Genomic DNA, 22,248 nt, shown 5'->3' with positions numbered 1-22,248 from the left:
AAGACCAGGACCAGTCTAGTAGAACTTAACAGTGGATTCTGGCTGAAGAGGGCCTGCAAAAGAAGGGGACAGAGTCCAGTCCACGCAGGAGAGTCCAGGTGGGGCAGGAACCACTACCCACCCTTCTGTGGATGAAGATCCGGGTCGATGAGGGAAGGTAAAAATCAGCTGTGGAGCCTAGGAGCTGCAGAGAAGTCCTTGGAGTAATGCAGATGATGTCCCACCCCCGTCATCGGGTCCCAGATGGTCAGTGGCAGGCAGACTACCATCAAGCCGTGGCAAACGGAAATATGGGCAGAAGAGTATTTGCGGGGAAAAAGAGGACCAGTAAGGTCCAGGGGACTCAACCCTCGGGAGAGCCAGCAGGACTCCACTCCAACTGCTGAGGGTCAGCCTGAAGCAGTCGCAGCCCCTACAGACAACCCACTGGCAGCAGGCACGGTGAGCTGCAGTGAGGCCCAATCAACACAGCAACGTGGGACTCCTCTCCAGGTGTCGCAGCAGAGGAGAGACTGTCCTCGCAAAGATGAGTGCTGGAGGCCAGGGCTCCTCAGAGCCTGAAGATCCCTTGGAGTACGAAGCTGGCCTGGTGTGTTGTGAGCACTTATGGTGTGATCACTTTTGCAACTAGAAGTCTCTATCAGATAAGATTCCTTACATTTGAATCCAGTCTGAATTTTTCCCCAGGCGCCAGAGATCTTTTCTTCTAGCAATACCCTTGTGGGTCGGTTGTTGGCGTCGGTCAACTCCGTAGGCGTTGTTGGCGTCGGTCACCGTGATGACATCGATAGTAGTAAATAGACACCACGGAGTGATGTCTGTTATTTTCTTTCTGAGCCACGCGCTGATCCAGAGAGAGCTACCATGGTTGTGTTTTGACCGACCTAGACCCTTTTGTTGATTTTTTTTTTTTTTGGTGTGTCGAGGGATGTCCCCGAAGATGGGTTTCAAACCGTGCTACGACTGTCACGCATGATTTCAGTGACGGAGCACGAGTTTGGGTCCTGGTCACACTCCAGGCATCACAAACAGACCCAATATGGATCCGAGTGCCAGGCCATGCACCCAAAGGCCTTGAAGGAGCGATCCCTCAAGCTTATGGCAGCCTGGCGCTCAACTCCATGTAGGTCCTGGTCTCGTTCGAGGGGAAGGTCTTGAGACCAGGTCAAGGTAAGAAGAAGAATGGTGGTGGCTCTGCGACCGAAGACTTCAAAAGAAGAAGTCGAAGAGATCCCATCACCCTCCGTTGCTCGGCTGATGCGATGCGGGAGGAGCGTCGACGCTTGAGGACTCCATCTTCGGAGCCTGCTTCTGGGTCCGCTCCGTGCCTCCCCGACTTTCCGGGACCCGGAGTGACCCCATGTCCAATTAAGAGAATTCTATGAGACCATGTGCCTCATTTTTGGGCAGGCTAACCCCATACGGTGCCTTTGGTCAGGGGGGCCTTTGGGTTCCGTGCTGGCGGGCAGCTCCGCCTCTGGATCTGTAAGGGACCTCTGCAGCCGCTCTCTGGTATGACCGGTGCCGGTCTGGATCATTGAGACCTTTCCTGGCGCAGGTTTGATTGTAGATGCTCCCAACGTTGGTGGTGCCCACCATCGACGTCGACCCAATCCTCATCCCCGATGAATCAAGGAGGCGTGGCGGCAGACGCCGGTCCGACTCTATCGGATGGGGCCTAGGTTGGATTCTGACCCTTTTTCTTATGGGTACGAATTAGGGGAAGGATTGACGGGGTCCCTGGACCCTTATGAATACCAGGATGACCCTAACTTGGACTGGGCACAGAAGTTGGGCGGGGCCAGTGGTCTGGATAGCATGCCAGCATCTGGAGAGGTATCTTCTCCTACCGTGGCTACGGCGTAGAGAGCAACTTATTCCATCGTTGTCAGTAGGGCAGCTGAGGTCCTCGGCATTTAGCTGCCTACTGTTCAGGTCAGGTCTAATCTCCTGATGGAGGTGCTTCAGCCAGGGGCTTCCACAACGAAGCCTCTTCCACCATTCAATGAAGTCTATTTGGGTACTAGGTCCCGGCCCAACACAGGGCTCCTGTGAACAGGGCTATCGCACTCTATTGGCCTGCCCGAACGACCCTAAATTCCTGCCCCAACACCCCTAAATTCCTGCCCCAACACCCCATGCCGGAGAGCCTCATCATCCAGGCGTCCTCATCCTCTGGCGCATTCCCTTCTGCCCCCCCGGATAGGGAATCAAAAAGGGTTTTGGACAGCTATGCCCACTCTCTGTGGGATACGGTCGCGCAGGTTCTGCCACAGATACCGGAGGAGGCCTATGCTATCGTCTGCCACATCTCTCCCATTGGTGCCATCTTGGGAAAGTTCACAATCAGATGTGGACTGGACATGACCGACTCTCTAGGTAGATCATTTGTGACGACGGTGGCCTTGAGGTGCCACACCTAGCTGTGTACATCTGTTTTTTCGGGGATGTTTAACAGACTCTTATGGACATGCCCTTTGCCCTGGCTCCCATCTCTTTGGAGAAATCAAACTCTGCTTTGGAGAGGTTCAAGGACTCCCGGGCTACGGCTCAGTCCCTCGGCCTTTCCACTGCCGCCTGCCACAAACAGTCCACCTTTCACCCCTTTCGTGGCCACAGAAGGGGCTCCCTATTGCGTCCCTATCACAGCCACTGTGCCACCCATGCTGTTCAGCTGCTACGTGGCCGGAGACGTGGAATCCCACGTGGGACAGGGAACCAGAGGTCTACCCTGTCCACCTCTACCCCAGCTGCAGCCTCCTAACCGTCCTAGTCCGTCTGCGAATCCTGCCGCCAGCTGGACCGGAGTGAGCGATCACCTGCCCCACCGGGAATCCATCACGACGGACAGGTGGGTTTTGCATATCATTCGAAGGGACTACTCCCTCCCCCTTGAATCTGCCCCACCAGCCATCCCTCCATCAGTCAGCTGTATTCCAGATGATCATTTGGCATTTCTCTGCCAGGAAGTTGTGGCTCTCCTGGTGAAGGGACCCTCTCTATGGCTCCCTTGGCCAAAAGTAGGTTGTAGTTATTATTCCCACTACTTTCTGGTGCCCAAAAAAGACAGGGGCTTACTTCCTATCCTAGACCTTCAGGGCCTAAATCTCTTCCTCAAGAAGGAGAAATTCAAAATGCTCACCCTGGCTCACGTTCTGTCTTCCTTGGACCCAGGAGACTGGATGGTAGCTTTGGACTTGCAGGACGCCTATTTTCATATTCTCATCCTTCCTGCCCACAGACAGTGCTCATGACCTACCACGAATCGTAGGTAACATCAGTTTAGCGTGCTCCCCTTTGGCATTGCCAGAACCCCTTGGGTGTTCACAAAAATGATGGCGGTGGTTGCAGCTCATCTGTGCAGGTTGGGGGTTTCAGTCTTCCCCTACCTCGACGACTGGCTGTTGAAGGCAGACTCACCCCAGAAAGTTGTCTCCCACCTTCAGCATGTGCAGGAGGTTCGCCGTAGTCAGATGTGATTTCAGCATGTTTATAATGAACTCCAGACTCCCTCTCAGATGCTCTGTAGGAAAGTAGGCAAAAAGTGGGGGTAACCAAGCTAGAAAGAGGCTGTTTGCAGAGCACAGTCACTGGGGTACTGGTTAGCAGGATCTCCATGAACAGAGTCACTCTAAATTTGGTTGCTGGTAACCAGGGCATTGGGGTTCCAGGCAATACCTATGGGCTTCAGCAGTAATTCTGCCACCCATACGGAGCCCATGCAAAGGGTTCTGCAGGCCTGCCATTGCACTACAGGTCACTGCAAGTCACCCCATGGTAGGCCCTCTCAGCCCAGAGGTTAGGATACAGGTACCTGTGTGTGAGGGCACCCCATGAACTTCAGCCCCATTTTATTGGACTTTGTGAGGGCAGGGACACCATTTTATATGTGTCACTACCTATGTACAGCTACATAATGGTAACTTCAACATGTTTGATACCAAACATGCCCAGGTTCGGACTCACTTCCAATACTTGCAACAGTATTGGGGTATATGGTTCCATGCACTCTGGGTGCTCCTTAGAGGACCCCCAGCATTGCTGCCACCGCTCAGACAGGTTTCTGCACTCCTGCTGCTTGATCTGATCAAGGCCAGGAAGGCAGAACAAAGGATTTACTTTAGGAGAGGGAGGTAACACCCTCTCCCTTTGGAAATAGGTGTGATTGGCTTGGGAGGGGTAGCCTCCCCAAGCCACTGGTTAATGCATAGAGGGCACCAAATGTGCCCTTCAAAGCAAACCAGTCCACACAGGTTCAGGGACCCCCAGTCCCTGCTCTGGCGCAAAACTAGACAATGGAAATGGGAGTGACCACTCCCCTGTCCATCACCACCCCAGGGGTGGTGTCCAGAGCTTCTCCAGAGGGTCCCTGGTTTCTGCCATTTTGATTCCAAGGTTGGCAGGGAACTCTGACGTCACCTGCCTGGCCTGGCCACTCAGAGGGTGCCTCTGGGAGCATCTGATAGGTAGTTACCTGGTTAGGTAACCAGGCCCCCTCTTTGGGCTATATAGGGTCTTCCTCTGGGATGGGTCCTCAGATTCTGCTTGCAAGATTCCAGCAGGACTCCGCCGCATTGACTTCTGGCCTCAGGAACCACAACTGCACCCTCCAGGAACAGACAAGCTGCAGATCCACAAGGAAGACTCTTTTGCAACATTGTATCCAGAACTCCTGCCAGCTTTGCAACATTTCCACGGCTGTGCATCCTCAGAAGACTGCAACTCAAGAGTCTGCACAAGAAGGAATCGCCCTTGGGGTGAAGGCATCACTTCCTTGTAACTACAAGTACCTATCTACATCGACGACTGGCAGGGTGGATCTCCCATCTTCCTGAATGGTGTGGGTCCTGCATCACAGGTAGTTGTCAGAGAGGTCCAAGGGGAAATCTCCAACCAGCTGTCGCACTTTGGTGGTGGTCAGTCCTTTCCACTGCACGTAAGACGGCAGCTGCAAAGGAGGCGGTACACAGGGGTACTAAGGCTTGTTTGGTTCACCTCTAAGGAGAACTTCAGGTGGCGTGTAACTCCAGCCCCCAGCACTCCCTTCTGCAAATCCTGGGTCTCTGCGTGGTCCTCCGGTGACGTGGGAGCAACTTCTGTGGTGCTGCATGGGATGCTTCAGTGACTTGTGTGCCCCTGAACTGTGGGACACTTGTGGGTGCTGCCTCTACTCGGAGGGTCCCCTGTGACTCCCCCTCCTGTGTTGCAGAAGCCCCATTGGAGCAGAGTCCTCCTGGACCTTGCTGTTCCCCAGCAGCACCTCTTTCCCTCCAACAGCGAATTTGCCTTTGCCAAGGCTTGACAGTGGAAATCCTTCTCCGACACCCATCTGCAATCCAGCTTCCAGTGTGGGACACCTTTTGCATGCATCAGAAGCCGGAGAAGAGTTCCTGTGTTGCGGTTGACCTGTCTTCCTTCTTCGTCAACCAACTCCAAAAGGTACCTCTGGGTGGGTATTATCTCCTACTCCCCCTAGACTCCACATACACTTCTGGACTTGGTTGCCTCTCCACAGGTCTCCATCATCAGTAATCCACTGCTGATTTATTGCAGGCTGTTTGAGTTGTCTTCTTTTTCTTCTTTTCATCCTTTGGGGTGGTTTTGGGGAAATCCAGTGTTTTATTCCTGTATTTCTGGTCGCTGGGGGTACTGCATTACTTAACTGTGTGGTTTCCTAGTACTCCCAGCTCCCCTCTACATGATTTACTTACCTAGGTAGGGGCCCTATGTTTGCATTCCGCTTTTATAGTATATGGTTTGGGGTCCCCCTAGGGCTACTATTGCTTATTGCTATTTTACACTGTTTTCTAACATACTATTTATTAGTGTGTGTATGTAAGAGGCATATGTATGTATGTGATGTATGTGTATATATAATATAATTATATATATGTATATAGTATTTACTTACCTCCTATTGGAGGGTTGCCTCTCCAGTATTTTCTGATTCTTTGTTCCAAAAATAAAGTACCTTTTATTTTTGTATAACCAAGTATTTTCTTTCTTGTGTGTAAGTACTTTGTGACTGTAGTGGCATTGCTTGAGCTTTGTGTGTCTCCTAGATAAGCCTTGGCTGTTCATCCACAGCTACCTCTAGAGAGCCTGGCTCCTAGACACTGCCTACACTACACTAATAGGGGATTCCTGGATCTGGTAAAAGGTGTAAGTACCATAGGTACCCACCACACACCAGGCCAGCTTCCTGCATGCTCCCTTTCATCGGCGCTGTTCTCGACACTGTGAAGTTTCTGGCCTATCCTCCCGAAAAGCAAGTCCCAGATATTCAGGCTATGATCCCGATATTTTAGCCTCTGTCTTGGGTTTTGATGAGACTGACACTGAGGCTGTTGGGCCTCATGGCCTCCTGCATCCTGCTAGTGACACATGCCAAATGGCATATGTGGGCTCTGCAGCGGGACTTGAAATTCCAGTGGGTGCAGCATCCGGGAAATCTCTCCAACATGATCCAGATCTCGGAGGGGCCTTCAAAAGACCTGCAGTGGTGGCATTTGAATCGGCATTGGGTCAAGAGCAGATCCCTCTCCTTTCCCTAACCAGATCTATCCATAGTGATGGACGTGTCACTTCTGGGATAGGGCAGCCACATGGGAGAGGCGGAGGTCAGAGGCCTCTGGTCTCTGGCAGAGTCTGGGCTCCATATCAATCTTCTGGAGCTCCAGGCGATCAGGCTTGCATTGAAAGCATTTCTTCCCTCGCTCAAAGGGAAAGTAGTGCAACTGTTCACGGACAACACTGTTGCAGTACCATATGGCAGTAAACATGGCAAAGTAGGGTCCTGTACCCTTTGTCAGGATGCATTGCGCCTTTGGGCATGGCTGGCACAACAGAGCAGACAGATGTTGGACCACCAGGGTAATGTCCTGTCATTCAGACAGCCTGCCAAACTCAGCCATCGATGCATAGCTGATCACAAATGGCTTCTCCATCCGGAGGTGGCGCAAGGTCTCTTTCAGCAGTGGGGAGAGCCTTGATTCGATCTGTTTGCCTCCGCAGACAACGTGCAATGTCAGCTGTTTTGCGCATTGGAGTTTCCAAGGTGGCACTCATTTGGAGACGCTTTTAATCTCGAGTGGAAGACCCGGCACCTTTCCATCTATACCACTTCTGCCCAGAGTTCTCAAAAAGATTAGGAACGACCGGGCCCAAGTTATCTTGGTGGCTCCGGACTGGGCACAGAGAGTATGGTATCCAGAGCTATTGCGCATGGCCACCAATCCTCCACTCAGACTACCTCTTCGGGATGATCTTCTGTCACAGCTGCACAGTAATGTTCTCCACCCGAACCTGTCCAATCTCCGCCTTCATGTGTGGAGATTGGGAAGAAGGTCAAAAGCAGTCAACTGCCACCGCTCAAAGTCTGTGATGTTATCTTGGCAGCCAGGCATCCCTCTCCCAAAACGGTATACGCCTGTCGGCATAAATTTGTGACATGGTGTACCAACAAATCTGCCCCCCTCTGTGCTCCTCTTTTTTAAGTTCTTGTGTTCATTCTTTCTTTAGCCAAGCAGGTCTCTGCTTTGGGCACCTTTAAAGGTTATTTATCAGCTATTTCGGACTTTCTTAAATGGATGAGACCCTTAAGGAATCGACTGACAATAGGAGACACAGGTTGCCTCATCACCCTCCACTCCGTTTCCTCCCACTCCATTTATCATGCCTCAGTGGAACCTCAATCTTATGCTTACTTTCTTAATGTATACACCCTTTGAGCCGATGCACAATTGTCCATTACAGCTCCTTATTTTCAAGACTGTTTTTCTTGTTGCCATCACTTCTGGTCTCCGGGTGAGTGAGCTTAAGCTTCTTTCTTCAAAGCCCCCATACTTGTCAGTGATTGTGCACCCTGACAAAGTGGTGTAAAGGCCTCCTTCCTTCCCAAGGTCGTTACACCTTTTAATATAGGCCAGTCGATCACCTTGCCTACTTTTCACACACCTCCACATACTTCTCCTGTGGAGGAGAGACTCCACCATCTGGACCCAAAAAGAGCATTGGCATTCTATGGCAATTGTACTAAAGATTTCTCAGTGGACGATCAACTTTGTTTTGGATATGTGAGTGTGAAGAAAGGGAAAGCGGTGCACAAACCTACCATCTTTTGATGGGTACTTCTTTGCATCAATATGTGCTACAATTTGCCCAAGAAGCAACCCCCATGAAGGCTTGCAGTGGAAGCAGCAGTCGCTCTGGTGGAATGAGCATGCGTTATCCAGGACAGGAACTCTGCATGCTATCTGAAAGGGATCTACTTGGGCATCCCTGCACACATTTACTAAACATTACTGCCTTAACAGTCCGGTCCATCGGGATGGCTACTTTGGTTGTTCGGTCCTACAGGACTTCCTAGTATGATCTTGGTCTGATAGAGACTTCTAGTTGCAGATTCCTTACCTTAGAATAGTTACCCAAGAAATGCCATCCTCAGAGGTGGGTTGCGAACCAACAAGTCACTTACCATCGGTAACGAAATATCTGGTAGAGACATATTCTAGTTGCAGATTCCTTACCGACCCACCCATCTACCCCGTTTGTGAACTGATTTCTAGGGACAGGAATTCCCCCTTTCACGTCCTTAGCTCTGGCACACCAATCTGAGGGTTCTTTGCAGCTCTGCACTTTGGCGTGTAAAGTCATAAAAAAGAAACTGACGTCACTGCGCTGAGGTGGTGTGTATGTACTACTCCCGACCTCATGACTATGACACCAACAATGCCTGTGGAGTCGACCGATGCACCTACCAACGTGCAAGGTTATTGCTCAAGAAAGAAAAAATCTCCGGATCTAGTCTGACACCTGGGAGAACATTCTTAGGTAAGGAATCTGCAACTAGAATATGTCTCTACCAGATATGTTGTTACCGAAGGTAAATGACTTGTACACCAGATTCAGATATACCCTATTAGTTAGGTGCAGACAGTGCCTAGGAAGCCAGGGCTCCCTAGAGATAGCTGTGGGTGAGCGCCAAGACTTCTCTAGGAGACATTCAAAGCTTATGCATTACCACTACAGTCACACAGAACTTGCACACATGTGTTACAAAAATAAAGGTACTTTATTTTGGTAACACAAATACTAAAATACTGTATAGACAATACTACACTAGGGGGTGAGTAAAAACACTATTATATACACATTAGAAGTCAGTGATGAGCATAGAAAACAGTATAAGATTTGGTCTCCCTCCCTGACCTTCACTGTTTTCCAATGTTTTACTTTTAGCTACTAAGTAAGTGGAAGGTGCAACACAATCCCCCAACCAAGGAAGTGGAATCAGTAGAGGGGAGCTGGAGTAACTAGGAACCCCAAAAGGTAAGTTCCAGGGTGCCCCCCCCCCCATTTCCAGGAGAGAACAGGTAAGCTCCTGTTGGTTTGGGGCTAAACCAGGTAAACTTTGCAAGATCCAGACAAGGCTGGAAGAAACCACAGTGGATCCTGACTAACTCAAACTGGACTCGGTCCCCTTATTTTGCAGATCTTCTTTTGAGTGTCCGACTCTCGCAGGAGCCACTACCCACCTTTCTGTGGATGCAGGACCAGGTCAACGATGGATGAAGAGTCAGCAGTGCAGCACAGGAGCAGAAGACGAGTTCCAAAAGTGATGCAAGTGATGCCTCACTTCGACTGCATCACAACCGCTGGTCACTGGTGCTGGAAAACAAAGCCTTGGCAAATGCAAGAGTCAGTGAAGAAGGTTTTGCAAGGCTGAAGAGGACCACCAAGGCCCAGGGGACTCGACCCAAGGAGGAGAGTCTCTGAGCTCCTGAGGGTCACCTCAGAGTCACAAGAAGAGGAGATAGCCCCCACAGGTGACCTAGGGGCAGCAGGCACAGGAGTCGCAGTGATGCCATCTCAGTACACCTGAAGAGTCGTCCCACATCCCTGCAAAGCACAGTCTTATGCCTGCTGCTCCAGCGAAGAGTGCTGGAAGCCGGATCTACATTTAGCCTGAAGATTCCTTGGAGGAGAAACAAACAAGCCTTGGTAGAGTTGTGGTGCACAGGGATACTGTCCTGCAAGGAGAGGCAAGAGCTTGCTGTCTCCCAAGTTGGACAGCTGGCAGAGAGGACCAAGGGGATCCCCTCCAGACTTCTGCCTGTGATGCAGGATTCATGCAGTTACAGAGGAGAAAACTCTCACTCAGCCGGTCGTCGTGGCAGTTGGTGCCTGCGGATGCAGGGGAGTGACTCCTCCATTCCAAGGGAGATTTCTTCTTCCTTCTTGTGCAGGCTGAAGACTCTGCAACATTTCCCTGGCTATGCATCCTCTGAGGGTGAAGTTGCTGGAAAGAGCCGGAGAAACAGTGGCCAGAAGTCAATCTGCAACTTTAGCGACGACTCCACTCTGCAACATTGTCAGTTCATGGAGGGTCCAGTTGCAGTTCCAAAGTAAACATTGCAGAGGAATCCTGCTGGAATCTTGCACATCTAATCTGAGGACCCACCCAAGAGGGAGACCCTATATAGCCTTAAAAAGAGGATTGTTCACCTGGCAGGGTGACCACCTATCAGGAGGGGGTCTCTGACGTCACCTGCTAGCACTGGCCACTCAGAGCTGTCCATTGTGCCCCAACACCTCTGAATCCAAGATGGCAGAGGTCTGGGACACACTGGAGGAGCTCTGGGCACCTCCCCTCGGAGGTGCTGGTCAGGGGAGTGGTCACTCCCCTTTCCTTTGTCCAGTTTCGCGTCCGAGCAGGGCTGGGGAATCTCTGAACCGGTGTAGACAGATGGTGCCCTCTCTGCATAAGCCAGTGTCCATCAAAGCATTTCCAGAGGCTGGGGGAGGCTACTCCTCCCCAGCCCTTCACACCTATTTCCAAAGGGAGAGGGTGTAACACCCTCTCTCAGAGGAAATCCTTTGTTCTGCCTTGCTGGGACCAGGCTGCCCTGACCCCAGGGGGCAGAAACCTGTCTGAGGGGTAGGCAGCAGCAGCAGCAGCTGCAGTGGAGACCCCGGAAAGGCAGTTTGGCAGTACCCGGGTTCTGTGCTAGAGACCCGGGGATGCATGGAATTGTCCCCCCAATACCACAATGGTATTGGGAGGACAATTCCATGATCCTAGACATGTTACATGGCCATGTTCGGAGTTACCATGGTGACGCTACATATAGGTATTGACCTATATGTAGTGCACGCGTGTAATGGTGTCCCCGCACTCACAAAGTCTGGGGAATTTGCCCTGAACAATGTGGGGGCACCTTAGTGTGTGGACACCCTGGCACTAGCCAAGTAACTTGGCACCTAACCTTCACCAAGTGAGGGTTAGACATAAGTAACTTATTTCACTGCCATTTTACACTGAAATAACGTCCACGTTATAAGTCACCTATAAGTGCACTCAGGCTGCAGTGGCAGTCCTGTGTAAGAATTGTCTGAGCTCCCTATGGGTGGCAAAAGTAATGCTGCAGCCCAGAGGGATCTCCTGGAACCCCAATACCTAGGTACCATATACAAGGGAATTATAAGGGTGTTCCAGTGTGCCAATGAGAATTGGTCAAATTAGTCACTAGCCTGCAGTGACAATTTTAAAAGTAGAGAGAGCATAAACACTGTATTACTGAGGTTCTGCTAACCAGAACCTCAGTTAGGCACCACACAGGGAACACATTTAGGCCACAAACGTATGAGCACTGGGGTCCTGGCTAGCAGGATCCCAGTGACACATATCAAACACACTGACAACATGGGGTTTCACCATGAGCACTGGGCCCTGGCTAGCAGGATCCCAGTGAGATAGTAAAAACACCCTGACATATACCCACAAACAGGCCAAAAGTGGGGATAACAAGGCTAGAATGAGGCTACCTTCCTACACTGGACTGGTGCAAAACGGTTTATGCAAGGAGGGCACCAAATGTGCCATTAAAGGCATACCAGTGGCTTAGGTGTCACATGGCTTGGGAGAGGTAGCCTCCCTATTTCAAAAGGGAGAGGGTGTTGCCTCCCTCTCTCAAAGGAAATCCTTTGTTCAGCCTTCCTCTGCTTGAGCTGGTCAAGCAGCAGGATGGCAGAAATCTGTCTGTGGGGTGGCAGCAGCGTGGGCTGCCTGGCAAACCCCAGAAAACTGGGAGGAGAAATGCTGAGGGTCCTCTAAGGAGCCCCCAGAGTGCATAGAATCATACAACCAATACTGGCAACAGTATTGGGATATGATTCCAACATGTTTGAATCTGGGCATGTTTAGTATCACAGTTACCATTATGAAGCTGGACCCAGGCAGTGGGAGTGACCTGTGTCCAGTACACACGTAAAATGGCTTTCCCGCACTTACGAAGTCCCAAAAAATTGAATTGGAGTTCGTAGGGGCACCTCTGCTCATGCAGGGGTGTCCTCACATGCAGGTACCTGCACCCTGCCCTATGGGCTAGGAGTGCCTGCCATAGGGTTGATATACAGTGACCTGGTGCAGTGACCTGTAGTGAAAGGGTGCATGCACCTTTTCATGCAGGCTGCACTGGTAGGCCTGCAGACACATTTTGTATGGGCTCCCAAGGATGGCACAATACATGCTGCAGCCCTTGGGGAACCCCTGGTGCCCCAATGCCCTGGGTACCTAGGTACCATATACTAGGGACTTACATGGGGGCACCAGTATGCCAGTTGTTTACTTTGATACCCTTTACACCCAACACACTACCACAAAAGAGAGCATTAGTCCTCTGTACCTTTGCCTCTGCAATACCAATTTGTGATTCACGGTACTCTTTACATAGTGCACTAAAATACAGTACATTGTAGGAAGCTGGCTCTCTATACAATGAGCCTGTTCATAACCATGAGATATGAGTAGTATCCATCATTTCTATTGGTCTTCCTCAGGCCTGTAGGAATGTGGGCTGGAGCAGTCTGGTGATAAATACTGACTAAGTCAAAAGGCCATCAGAGCTCGACCCGATGGGGACAAGGAGACCTACCATTACCTTCACATTGAGTCCACAACCAAGGCCCCAGGCAGACTATGGCCTGCAGCTCCAGGATCCCATCTGGAGTCCCTCTCACCTGAATTCTGCTAATGAGGTCTGTTCCACTCCTGCCGTCCCTTCAGGAGTAGACCCGCAAGGGTGGCCCACCCTCTGCAGCCTCACTGCTCCACCTTCAGGGTCACAATCCTCTCCCTTGTTTTAGGTTTGCTTCACCCAGACCTACATTTCCAGTCAGAATCTGCAGTGCCAGAATATGGATGGTGGAAGGCATCTCAAGCACTGACATGTCCAACTCCTCACCAGGCAGCTGCTCAACCACTCCCCTGGCCAACTGCCACTGGATCTGCAGCCACTAGTCAGCCCTGCTGCCGTGTGAGGTGGTCTTTACAGCAATGTGCTTCTTTCTTGTGCTCCATTCCTCAAGGCTGCCTGGGCTGCACAGCCACTGGCCCTTCATGCACCCCTGCCTCTACTGTTAGGGCCCCCACTCAACAGGCAGGAAATCTGGCCAGGGGAGGCTATCGGGCCCTGGTTGAGGACTATGGTGATGTAATCACAGCTTCCATCAGTCAGAGGCATGTAACTTCACCTCTTGGGAGTCTGACTTGATCCTGCTTAATCCTGTGTGGCAATTAGGCTGAGCACTCCTTATAAAAGTGTCTGATCAGCCATCTTGTCATAGACAGACCCAGGGGTCTTTTTTAAAGGAAAGGAATAGATATGGACTGAAAATTAGGATTAACAAAAGGAAAAAAAGGGGTTCTCTTAAAAAATTACATGCACCCGCTAAAGAAACAATTGTCAATCCCGCTATAAATAGAAAATAAACAAAGGGGTCTGGTGAAACATGCTTGCAATTAGAAAACACTGTTACTCTGTTGGCTAACCTGAAATGTACCCCATCCTAATACTATGGCCAGGACTGTCAGAAGGGGCATTATTGGGAAAGGGTATTATTGGTAAGGGTGCTTTTGTCAGCCCATGCTTATGCTGCAATTTTAAGTTGCCCCAGGTTTGTTAGAAAGATTTACTAATTTTAAAGACAAAGCAGCTTATACAAATATTACCCCTACATAGTGCCCAACACTGGATATGCTTTAATATTCCCCACATCCTATAAAGGGTCTGCTTCAGTTCGATGTCCCGGACCCCGCAGAAACTTCTTAATTGCCATACTCATGATATCAGAACAATGAAGAGAGTATGGATGTAGAAATTAAGGGTATACTGTTTTGACAGGGGTATGGATTATAAAGAAGACAGTTGCAATTGATATTATAATGGTGTCAGAGTTAAAAAAAGAATGTAGAGCTCATATTTTATTCTATTGAATTGCTCACTTTCAGTAATCATGAGATGTTGGATAAAAACTGTCAAGTAAAAGAGATGTTAATGAAGTGAACACATTTGTAACTTACTCAGGTTTTTAAGCGTCCATTTAGCTTCCTTGTGATTCTGCAGGCTTTCATGGCCAACTCTGCACGTGAACTCTTTCCCAACATCTTTTTTACAAGGAGTAAATTCTATGCTTGTCATACAGCTACATAGTCCATCTGGTCCACTGGAGACATCACTAATACTTATGTTCTCAAGCACTTTGTCTTCATTTTTATACCAATAGACTTCAAGAGTTTTTGGGAAAAAAGAATGGATTCTGAATGACAGTATAATGTTGTCTTCAGTGCTAGGGGTTTCTGGAATAGCTTGTATAAGGTCCAGTGTTGGCTGAGCTAGAAAAAAGAAAAAATGGGAGTGACATACTTAAAAGAGGATGTAATTTCATATCTTCCTTTACAAACATACATCTGATAGAGACTTCTAGTTGCAGATTCCTTACCTTAGAATATCTCACAGGTGTCAGACTCGATCTGGAGATTTTTCTTCCAGCAGTACCCTTGCGTGCTGTCAGGTGGCATCAGTCGACTCCGCTTGCATCCTTGGCGTCATAGTCAGCGTGATAACATCACACGTGCTGACCTCAGTCCTTTTCTTTCTGCACCAGCCTACGAACAGATCCGGTACCCGACTCTGACCCGGAGCCGCACTGACGTCCCTCTATGCCAATTCCACCTTCCATGGGGCCTACATTCCCCGGGTCAGATCCTGACCCTTATTCTTATGGGTATGGGGAAAGTATGGAGGGGTCGCTGGACCCTTTAGAATTCCAGCTGGAAGACCCTAAAATGGACTGGGCACAGGAATTGGGGGAGGTAAGCGGTCTGGATACCTTTCCTGGCACTGGCATGCTTTCTCCCCCTACCGTGGCTATGGAGGAGGGAGCGTCGTATTCCATGGTGGTGAGAAGGGTGGCTGAGGTCCTCGTCCTTGAGCTACCTTCTGTGGCAGTTAGGAGTAATCTCCTAACTGAGGTGCTTCAGCCGCGGGCTTCCACCTCAGAATCCCATTTACCTTTAAATGAGGCCATCATTGATGTCCTCCTGGGTACCTGATCCAGACCCAGCACAGGGACTCCTGTGAACAGGCCAATAGACTGCTGCCATCGGCCTGCACCACACGACCAAATTCCTAACCCAATACACCTGCAAGTCTTGTTACCCAGGCTTCTTCTTCCTCAGGCGCATTCCCATTTGCACGTCCCGGATAGGGAATCAAACAAACTGCTCCTGCTTCAAGGGACTTTTCCTCCCAAGGTGGTCCAAACAAGCCTTGGTAGCTGCAAGAGTCGCTGTGCACAAGGGTGCTGTCCTGCAAGAAGAGGCAAGGGCTTACTGTCTCCCAAGTTATACAGCTAGCAGAGAGGACCAAGGGGATCACTCCAGACCACCACCTGTGATGCAGGATCCACGCAGTTCCGGAGAAGAGCAGATCCACGCAGCAGGTGTTCAGGCACTAACTGCATCAGTCATTCTTACTTCTTAGTGCAGGCTGAAGTCTTGTTGACCTCAGAGGATGAAGAGCCGGGGAAATTTTGCAGTTGCTGGAAGGAGCCAGAGAAACAATGTTGCAAAGCGGAGTCACCGCTGGAGTTGCAGATTGTTTACTTCATCTTCTGGCCACTGGAACCGCAACTGGACTCTTCAGAAACCAACAATGCTTGAGCTGGTCAAGCAGCAGGAGAGCAGAAACCTGTCTGTGGGGTGGCAGCAGCATCGGCTTCCCGAAATCCCCGGAAGGCTAGTAGAAGCAATACCGGGGGTCCTCTAAGGAGCTCCCAAAGTGCATGGAATCATAAAACAATACTGGCAACAGTATTGGGGTGTGATTCTGACATGTTGGGAGTTATCCTTATGTAGCTAGACACAAGGAGTGAACTTTGTCCAGTACACTGGTAAAATGGCTTCCCTGCACCTACGGAGTCCAGTGCAATGGAATTGGAGTTCGTAGGGACACCTCTGCTCATACAGGGGTGCCCTCACACACTGGGACCTGCACTCTGCCCTCTGCAAGTCGCCCCTATGGTAGGCCCGCCTACCCCAGTGACCTGGTGCAGTGACCTGTCGTGAAAGAGTGCATGCACCTCTTCACACAGGCTGCACTGGTATGCCTGCAGACACATTTTTCATGGGCTCCTATGGGTAGCACAATACGTGCTGCAGCCCATGGGGAACCCCTGGTGCCCCAGTGTTCTGAATACCTAAGACCCATATACTAGGGACTTTTAATTTGCACATCTCATATGGGCCATCAGTATGCCAAGTCCTAGGCAACCAAATTCAGAGGGTAAGAGCACAATCACTGGTCCTGGTCAGAAGGATCCCAGTGAACAAACAGTCCAAGCAAACTGATACCAGGCAAAAAGTAGGCACAACCATGCCAAAAAGAGGGTGCTTTCCTACACTTGTCTGCAGCTTCAAGGACTCTGGGGGTTTGGAGAGGTTACTGGGCCTGCAGGTTGTCGCCTTTTGGTAGCAAAGGACTGCCTGCCCACCATAGGACCACCTGCACACCAGAGGACCAAGAACTCCGAAGGACCAAACCCTGTCCACAAGAAACTCCCAAAAAGACTCCAGAACTGTCCCGGATCCGTGAGTCCTGCCCACTCTGCACCTGACGCCCACAGCCCGTGTCCAGGTAGCCCACTGGTCAAGAGCTGGTCCCCAGGTGAAAATGACCTTGTGTCCACCTTGGATTGACTCCTCCTGGCCAACACCATGACGACACCTGTAGCCTGAATCCAGAAGACCACCCCCTGATCACAACAGGATACAGCAAAGATTACAAGTCCAGGGGTCTCCTTGGGCGTTGGTAGTCCCCCTGGCCCTGGAGAATCTGACCGATGGTCCAGCAATATCCAGCAGGTACCTTTTCTACTTGTCCATATTTTGGTTTCCCAGAACCCACCTCCTGGACCAAACATGCAGCACTTTTTTGTGACCCCCTCACCGGTTTACTTCCTTTGAAAAGCATTGGGAGTCCAGCTCTGTGTTCGCACCAGCACCCGTCCACCCCTGTGCCTATGAGGGTGTGTGTTTGCTGTGGACCTGTGCCCCCGTGCTGACCTAAACTCCTCAGGCCTGTGTCCTGGAACCGCGGGTACTTACCTCCAATCTGCTTTCTACCGAGCACCCCAAGTCGTCATAGTTTTCCATTGAAAACCAGACGCCAAGTTTGACCTCTGCACCTAGCCAGCCCCATGTTGCTGGTGGTGCATCTTTGGGGTCAGCCTAACTCTGATCTGTGGGCATCCTAACCCACGAAGACTGGAATCATAAGTTGTGTACTTACCTGTTAACTCTGCTAACAGTTCCCCCCAAGGACTCCTATGGAAAATTACAAATATATGGAAAATGTCACTTACCAGTGTACATCTGTTCGTGGCATGTTCCGCTGCAGATTCACATGCTATGCGCAGGTCCTGCCATCTAGTGTTGGGCTCGGAGTGTTACAAGTTGTTTTTCCTTGAAGAAGTCTTTTCGAGTCACTGGACCGAGTGACTCCTCCTTTTTGGCTCCATTGCGCATGGGCATCGACTCCATCTTAGATTGTTTTCCCGCAGAGGGTAAGGTAGGAGTGATAGAGTGAGAATAGAAAGATGTCCATGCAATGGGATAGAGATGCATGTACAAAGTTTAAGTAAAGGAATGTTTATATACATATGTACAATTTTTTTATTATAACTTAAACAGCGTCAGGCTCACTGGGAGGAGGGAGGGCGCATGTGAATCTGCAGCAGAACATGATACGAACAGATGTACACTGGGTAAGTGACATTTTCCGTTCGGTGGCATGTGTAGCTGCAGATACACATGCTATGCATAGACTACAAAGCAGTAATCTTCCCCAAAGCGGTGGTCAGCTTGTAGGAGTTGAAGTTTTCTGAAATAATGTTCTTAGTACAGCCTGTCTTACTGTGGCTTGTTGTGTTGCTAACGCATCTACACAGTAATGCCTGGTAAAAGTATGAGGTGTGGACCAAGCGGCTGCCTTACAGATCTCGGTCATTGGTATGTTTCCCAGAAAGGCCATTGTTGCTCCTTTCTTTCTAGTGGAGTGTGCCTTTGTTGTAATGAGTAGTTGTCTTTTAGCTTTCAGGTAACACGTCTGTATACATTTCACTTTCCATCTGGCTATGCCTTGTTTGGATATAGGGTTACCAATGTGGGGTTTTTGGGATGCGATGAACAACTGTTTGGTTTTACGAAATGCTTTTGTTCTGTCGATGTAATTCATTAGAGCTCTTTTTATATCTAATGTATGCAGTGCTCTTTCTGCCACTGAGTTTGGCTGTAGGAAGAAGACTGGGAGTTCCACTGTTTGGTTTAAATGAAACGGTGAGATGACTTTTGGTAGAAATTTTAGATTTGTGCGTAGTACAACTTTGTTTGTGTAGTTGTATAAATGGTTCTTGAATAGGAAAGCTTGTATTTCACTAAATCTTTGCCACTAGAAATGCTACTTTCCATCACTTCATTACAAAGTTATGAATTAGATCTGACAAGAGTGCATGGGTTCAAATGGTGGTGGGCCCATGAGTCGTGTAAGTACAATATTAATATTCCACGAGGGGACTGGTAGAGTTCTTGGCGGTATGATTCGTTTTAGACCTTCCATGAATGCTTTAATGACTGGTATCCTAAATAGGGATTTTGTCTGTTTATTTTGAAAATAAGCAGAAATTGCAGTGAGATGTAGGTTATTTACTCCACCTACAAAAAGCAAATCTAGCTTTTTCATCCATCAAAATACGATGTCTTGTATGGACGCATCCAACGGTATTATGTGTTTTGTTTTTTATTGCCAAGCAAATCTTTTCTATTTGTTAGCATAACACTGCCTGGTGGTAGGTTTTCTTGCTTGTTTAATGACTTCCATACACTCATTTGGAAGATTTAGATAGCCAAACTCTAAGATTTCAGGAGCCAGATTCCTAAATTGAGCATTGCTGGATTGGGGTGTCTGATCTGCGGTTTGTGTTGTGTTAACAGATGTGGCCTGTTTGGGAGCTTGACGCGTTGTACTATTGAGAGGTCCAACAGTGTGGTGTACCATGGTTGGTGTGCCCACGTTGGTACTCTAAGTATTAGTTTGAGTTTGTTTTGACGTAGTTTGTTGACTAGAAATGGAATGAGTGGAAGAGAGGGAAAAGCGTAAGCAAATATCCCTGACCAGTTGATCCATAGAGCATTGCCCTTGGACTGAGGGTGTGGGTACCTGGATGCGAAGTTTTGGCATTTTGCGTTTTGGTTTGTGGCGAACAGATCTATGTCTGGTGTCTTCCACTGACGAAAGTGTTTGTGTAGTACTTGGGGATGTATTTTCCCACTCGTGTGTTTGCTGGTGATCTCGACTGAGGTTGTCTGCTAATTGATTGTGAATCCCTGGAATGTATTGGGCAATTCACAACAAAATTCACCTGATAGCTCAATGCCACATTTTTTGTGCTAGGAGGCAAAGTTGCGATGAGTGTGTTCCCCCCTGTTTTTTTAAGTAGTACATTGTTGTCATATTGTCTGTTCTGACAAGAATGTGTTTAAGAGCCTTTCAACCTCTTCTGGCTCAGTCTTTCTAGCACTCAGAGATTTGCTAGCAGCTCTATGTGTAGCTGCTTTTGCTTGCTGTCCCACTATCCCTGTATACTGTGATTGTTTGGGAGGGGAGCACACCTCATCATTGATGCATTTGTTGTGAGAATGGCGTGAGGCCCAGGGTCTTGAAAAGGCCGCCCTTTGTTTTCAGTGGTGGAATCCCACAAATTTAGAGAATAGTGTGTTTGGCTGTCTATCAACACTAGATCTTGGAGATGACCCTCTGCCTGCGACCATTGTTTTGCAAAGCACTGTTGTAAGGGCGCATGTGTAACCGTGCGTTTGGGACAATTGCGATGCATGATGCCATCATGCCTAGGAGTTTCATCACAAAACGGACTGTGTAGTGATGATTTGGCTGTATTTTTGGCAACACAGTGTGGAATGATTGCACCCTTTGTGGGCTTGGACTTGCAAGCGCCTTTTGAGTGTTGAGTGTAGCTCCCAAGTACTACTGAATTTGGGCTGGTTGCAGGTGTGATTTTTGATAATTTATGGAAAACCCTAGTGTGTGTAGGGTATCTATTACATAACGTGTGTGATGTTGACACTTGCTAATAAAAGCCAACACTCCAAAACAATCGTCAAGATATGGGAATACATGCATGTGTTGTCTCCTATGTATGATGCTACTACGGCAAGGCATTTTGTAAAGACTCTGGGCGCTGTTGTTATCCTGAAGTGTAATACCTTGAATTGGTAATGTTTTCCTTGTATAACAAACCTGAGGGATTTTCTGTGAGCTGGATGGATGGGTATGTGAAAATACGCATCTTTTAAATCCAGGGTTGACCTGTATTCTCCCTGTTGCAGTAATGGGACTACATCTTGTAGTGTCACCATGTGGAAGTGTTCTGATCGAATGTAGAGGTTGAGAGTCCTGAGATCTAATATTGGCCTTAGCGTTTTGTCTTTTTTGGGAATGAGAAAGTACAGGGAATAGACCCCTGTTCCTTTTTGATGATGAGGCATTAGTTCTATGGCGTGTTTGGTTAACAGTGCCTGCACCTCTGTTTGTAACATTGCAAGATGTTGCGATGAAAGTTTGTACGCTTTTGGGGGAATATCTGGAGGAAAATGTGTGAATTGTATGCAGTAACCATGTTGGATAATTGATAGTACCCATGTGTCAGTTGTGATGTTTGACCATTGATCGTGGAACATTTTCAGTCTTCCTACCACAGGGGATGTGTGTTGGGGGAAGTTGATGACAAAGTCACTGTTTGTTGTTAGTGGCTTGCTTTACAGATTGGAATTTTCCCCTGGATTTGGGAAATTGCCCTCTGAAGGACCCTCGAAATCCCCCTCTTTGATATTGTGTTTGGTATGAGGGCTTTGTTTGTGAGGTGGATGGCTCGGAGGGCTGTGGCCTGAAGCCTCCCCTATACTGAGGCTTCCGAAATGTCCCTCTGTATTGGGATGAATAAAGCGCTCACATCGCTTTAGCAGTGTCTGCATCTTTTTTCATTTTTTCTATGGCTGTGTCCACCTGTGTGGCGAATAATTGCTTTTGGTTGAAGGGCATGTTGAGGACAGCCTGTTGGATTTCTGGTTTAAAATCTGATGATCTGAGCCATGCATGGCACCTAATGGTAACAGCTGTTACAGCCGCAAGAACCATAAATACAGCAGAGTCTAGCGCTGATCTTATCTGGTTATTTGTTATTGCCTGTCCCTCCTCTACTACCTACTGAGCTCTCTTTTGGTGTTCCTTGGGGAGATGTTGAATAATGTCCTTCATCTCATCCCAATGAGCCCTGTCGGATCTAGCGAGGAGGGCCTGTGAGTTCGCTATGTGCCACTGATTGATGCGGCAGGAAAAAGGGTAGTGTCACAAGCAGCCAAACTTTTTACTTTCCTTATCTGGAGGGGGTGCATCTATAGAGGACTGCAAGTTAGCTCTTTTCCTCGCCGCGCTGACCACTACCGAATCTGGGGGCAGCTGTTGCGTGATAAACAATGGGTCAGAAGGTGGTGGCTTATACTTTTTTTCTACCCTAGGTTAAGGGAAGGGCTATAACCCCGTCTCCTGGAATATCTGTTGGGCATGTTTGAGCATACCCGGGAGCATGGGTAGACTTTGTCCTCAACAATACATTGGTATGTTGCGTGTGTTGAGGACAATGTATTGAATAGAAAGTCGTCCTCGAGTGGTTCAGTGTTCATGCTTACATTGTGGAAAGCTGCAGCCCTAGCCAAAACTTGTGTGTAGGAGGTGCTATCTTCAGGTGGAGAGGGCTTAGATGGTTAGCTGTGAGGATATTGCGATTATCCTTGTGGATCTGTATCCTGGCTTGTCTGTCATTGAATTCCTCCAT

General features: G+C 49.0%; 1 gene segment (V, D, J or C); it reads right to left on the bottom strand.

Moving 5' to 3' along the window:
- Positions 1-14,670, bottom strand: part of LOC138284671 (Ig gamma-2A chain C region, A allele-like) — a 118,355-nt gene extending 103,685 nt beyond the window's left edge. Inside the window, 1 exon segment of the C gene segment in view lies at positions 14,363-14,670. Within this exon segment, the coding sequence occupies positions 14,363-14,480 (118 nt within the window).
- Between the last annotated feature and the right edge of the window lie 7,578 nt (positions 14,671-22,248).

This window comes from Pleurodeles waltl, chromosome 3_1 (assembly GCF_031143425.1).
Source record: "Pleurodeles waltl isolate 20211129_DDA chromosome 3_1, aPleWal1.hap1.20221129, whole genome shotgun sequence".
NCBI classification, from domain to species: domain Eukaryota; kingdom Metazoa; phylum Chordata; class Amphibia; order Caudata; family Salamandridae; genus Pleurodeles; species Pleurodeles waltl.
This window is presented reverse-complemented; position numbering and strand designations above follow the sequence as displayed.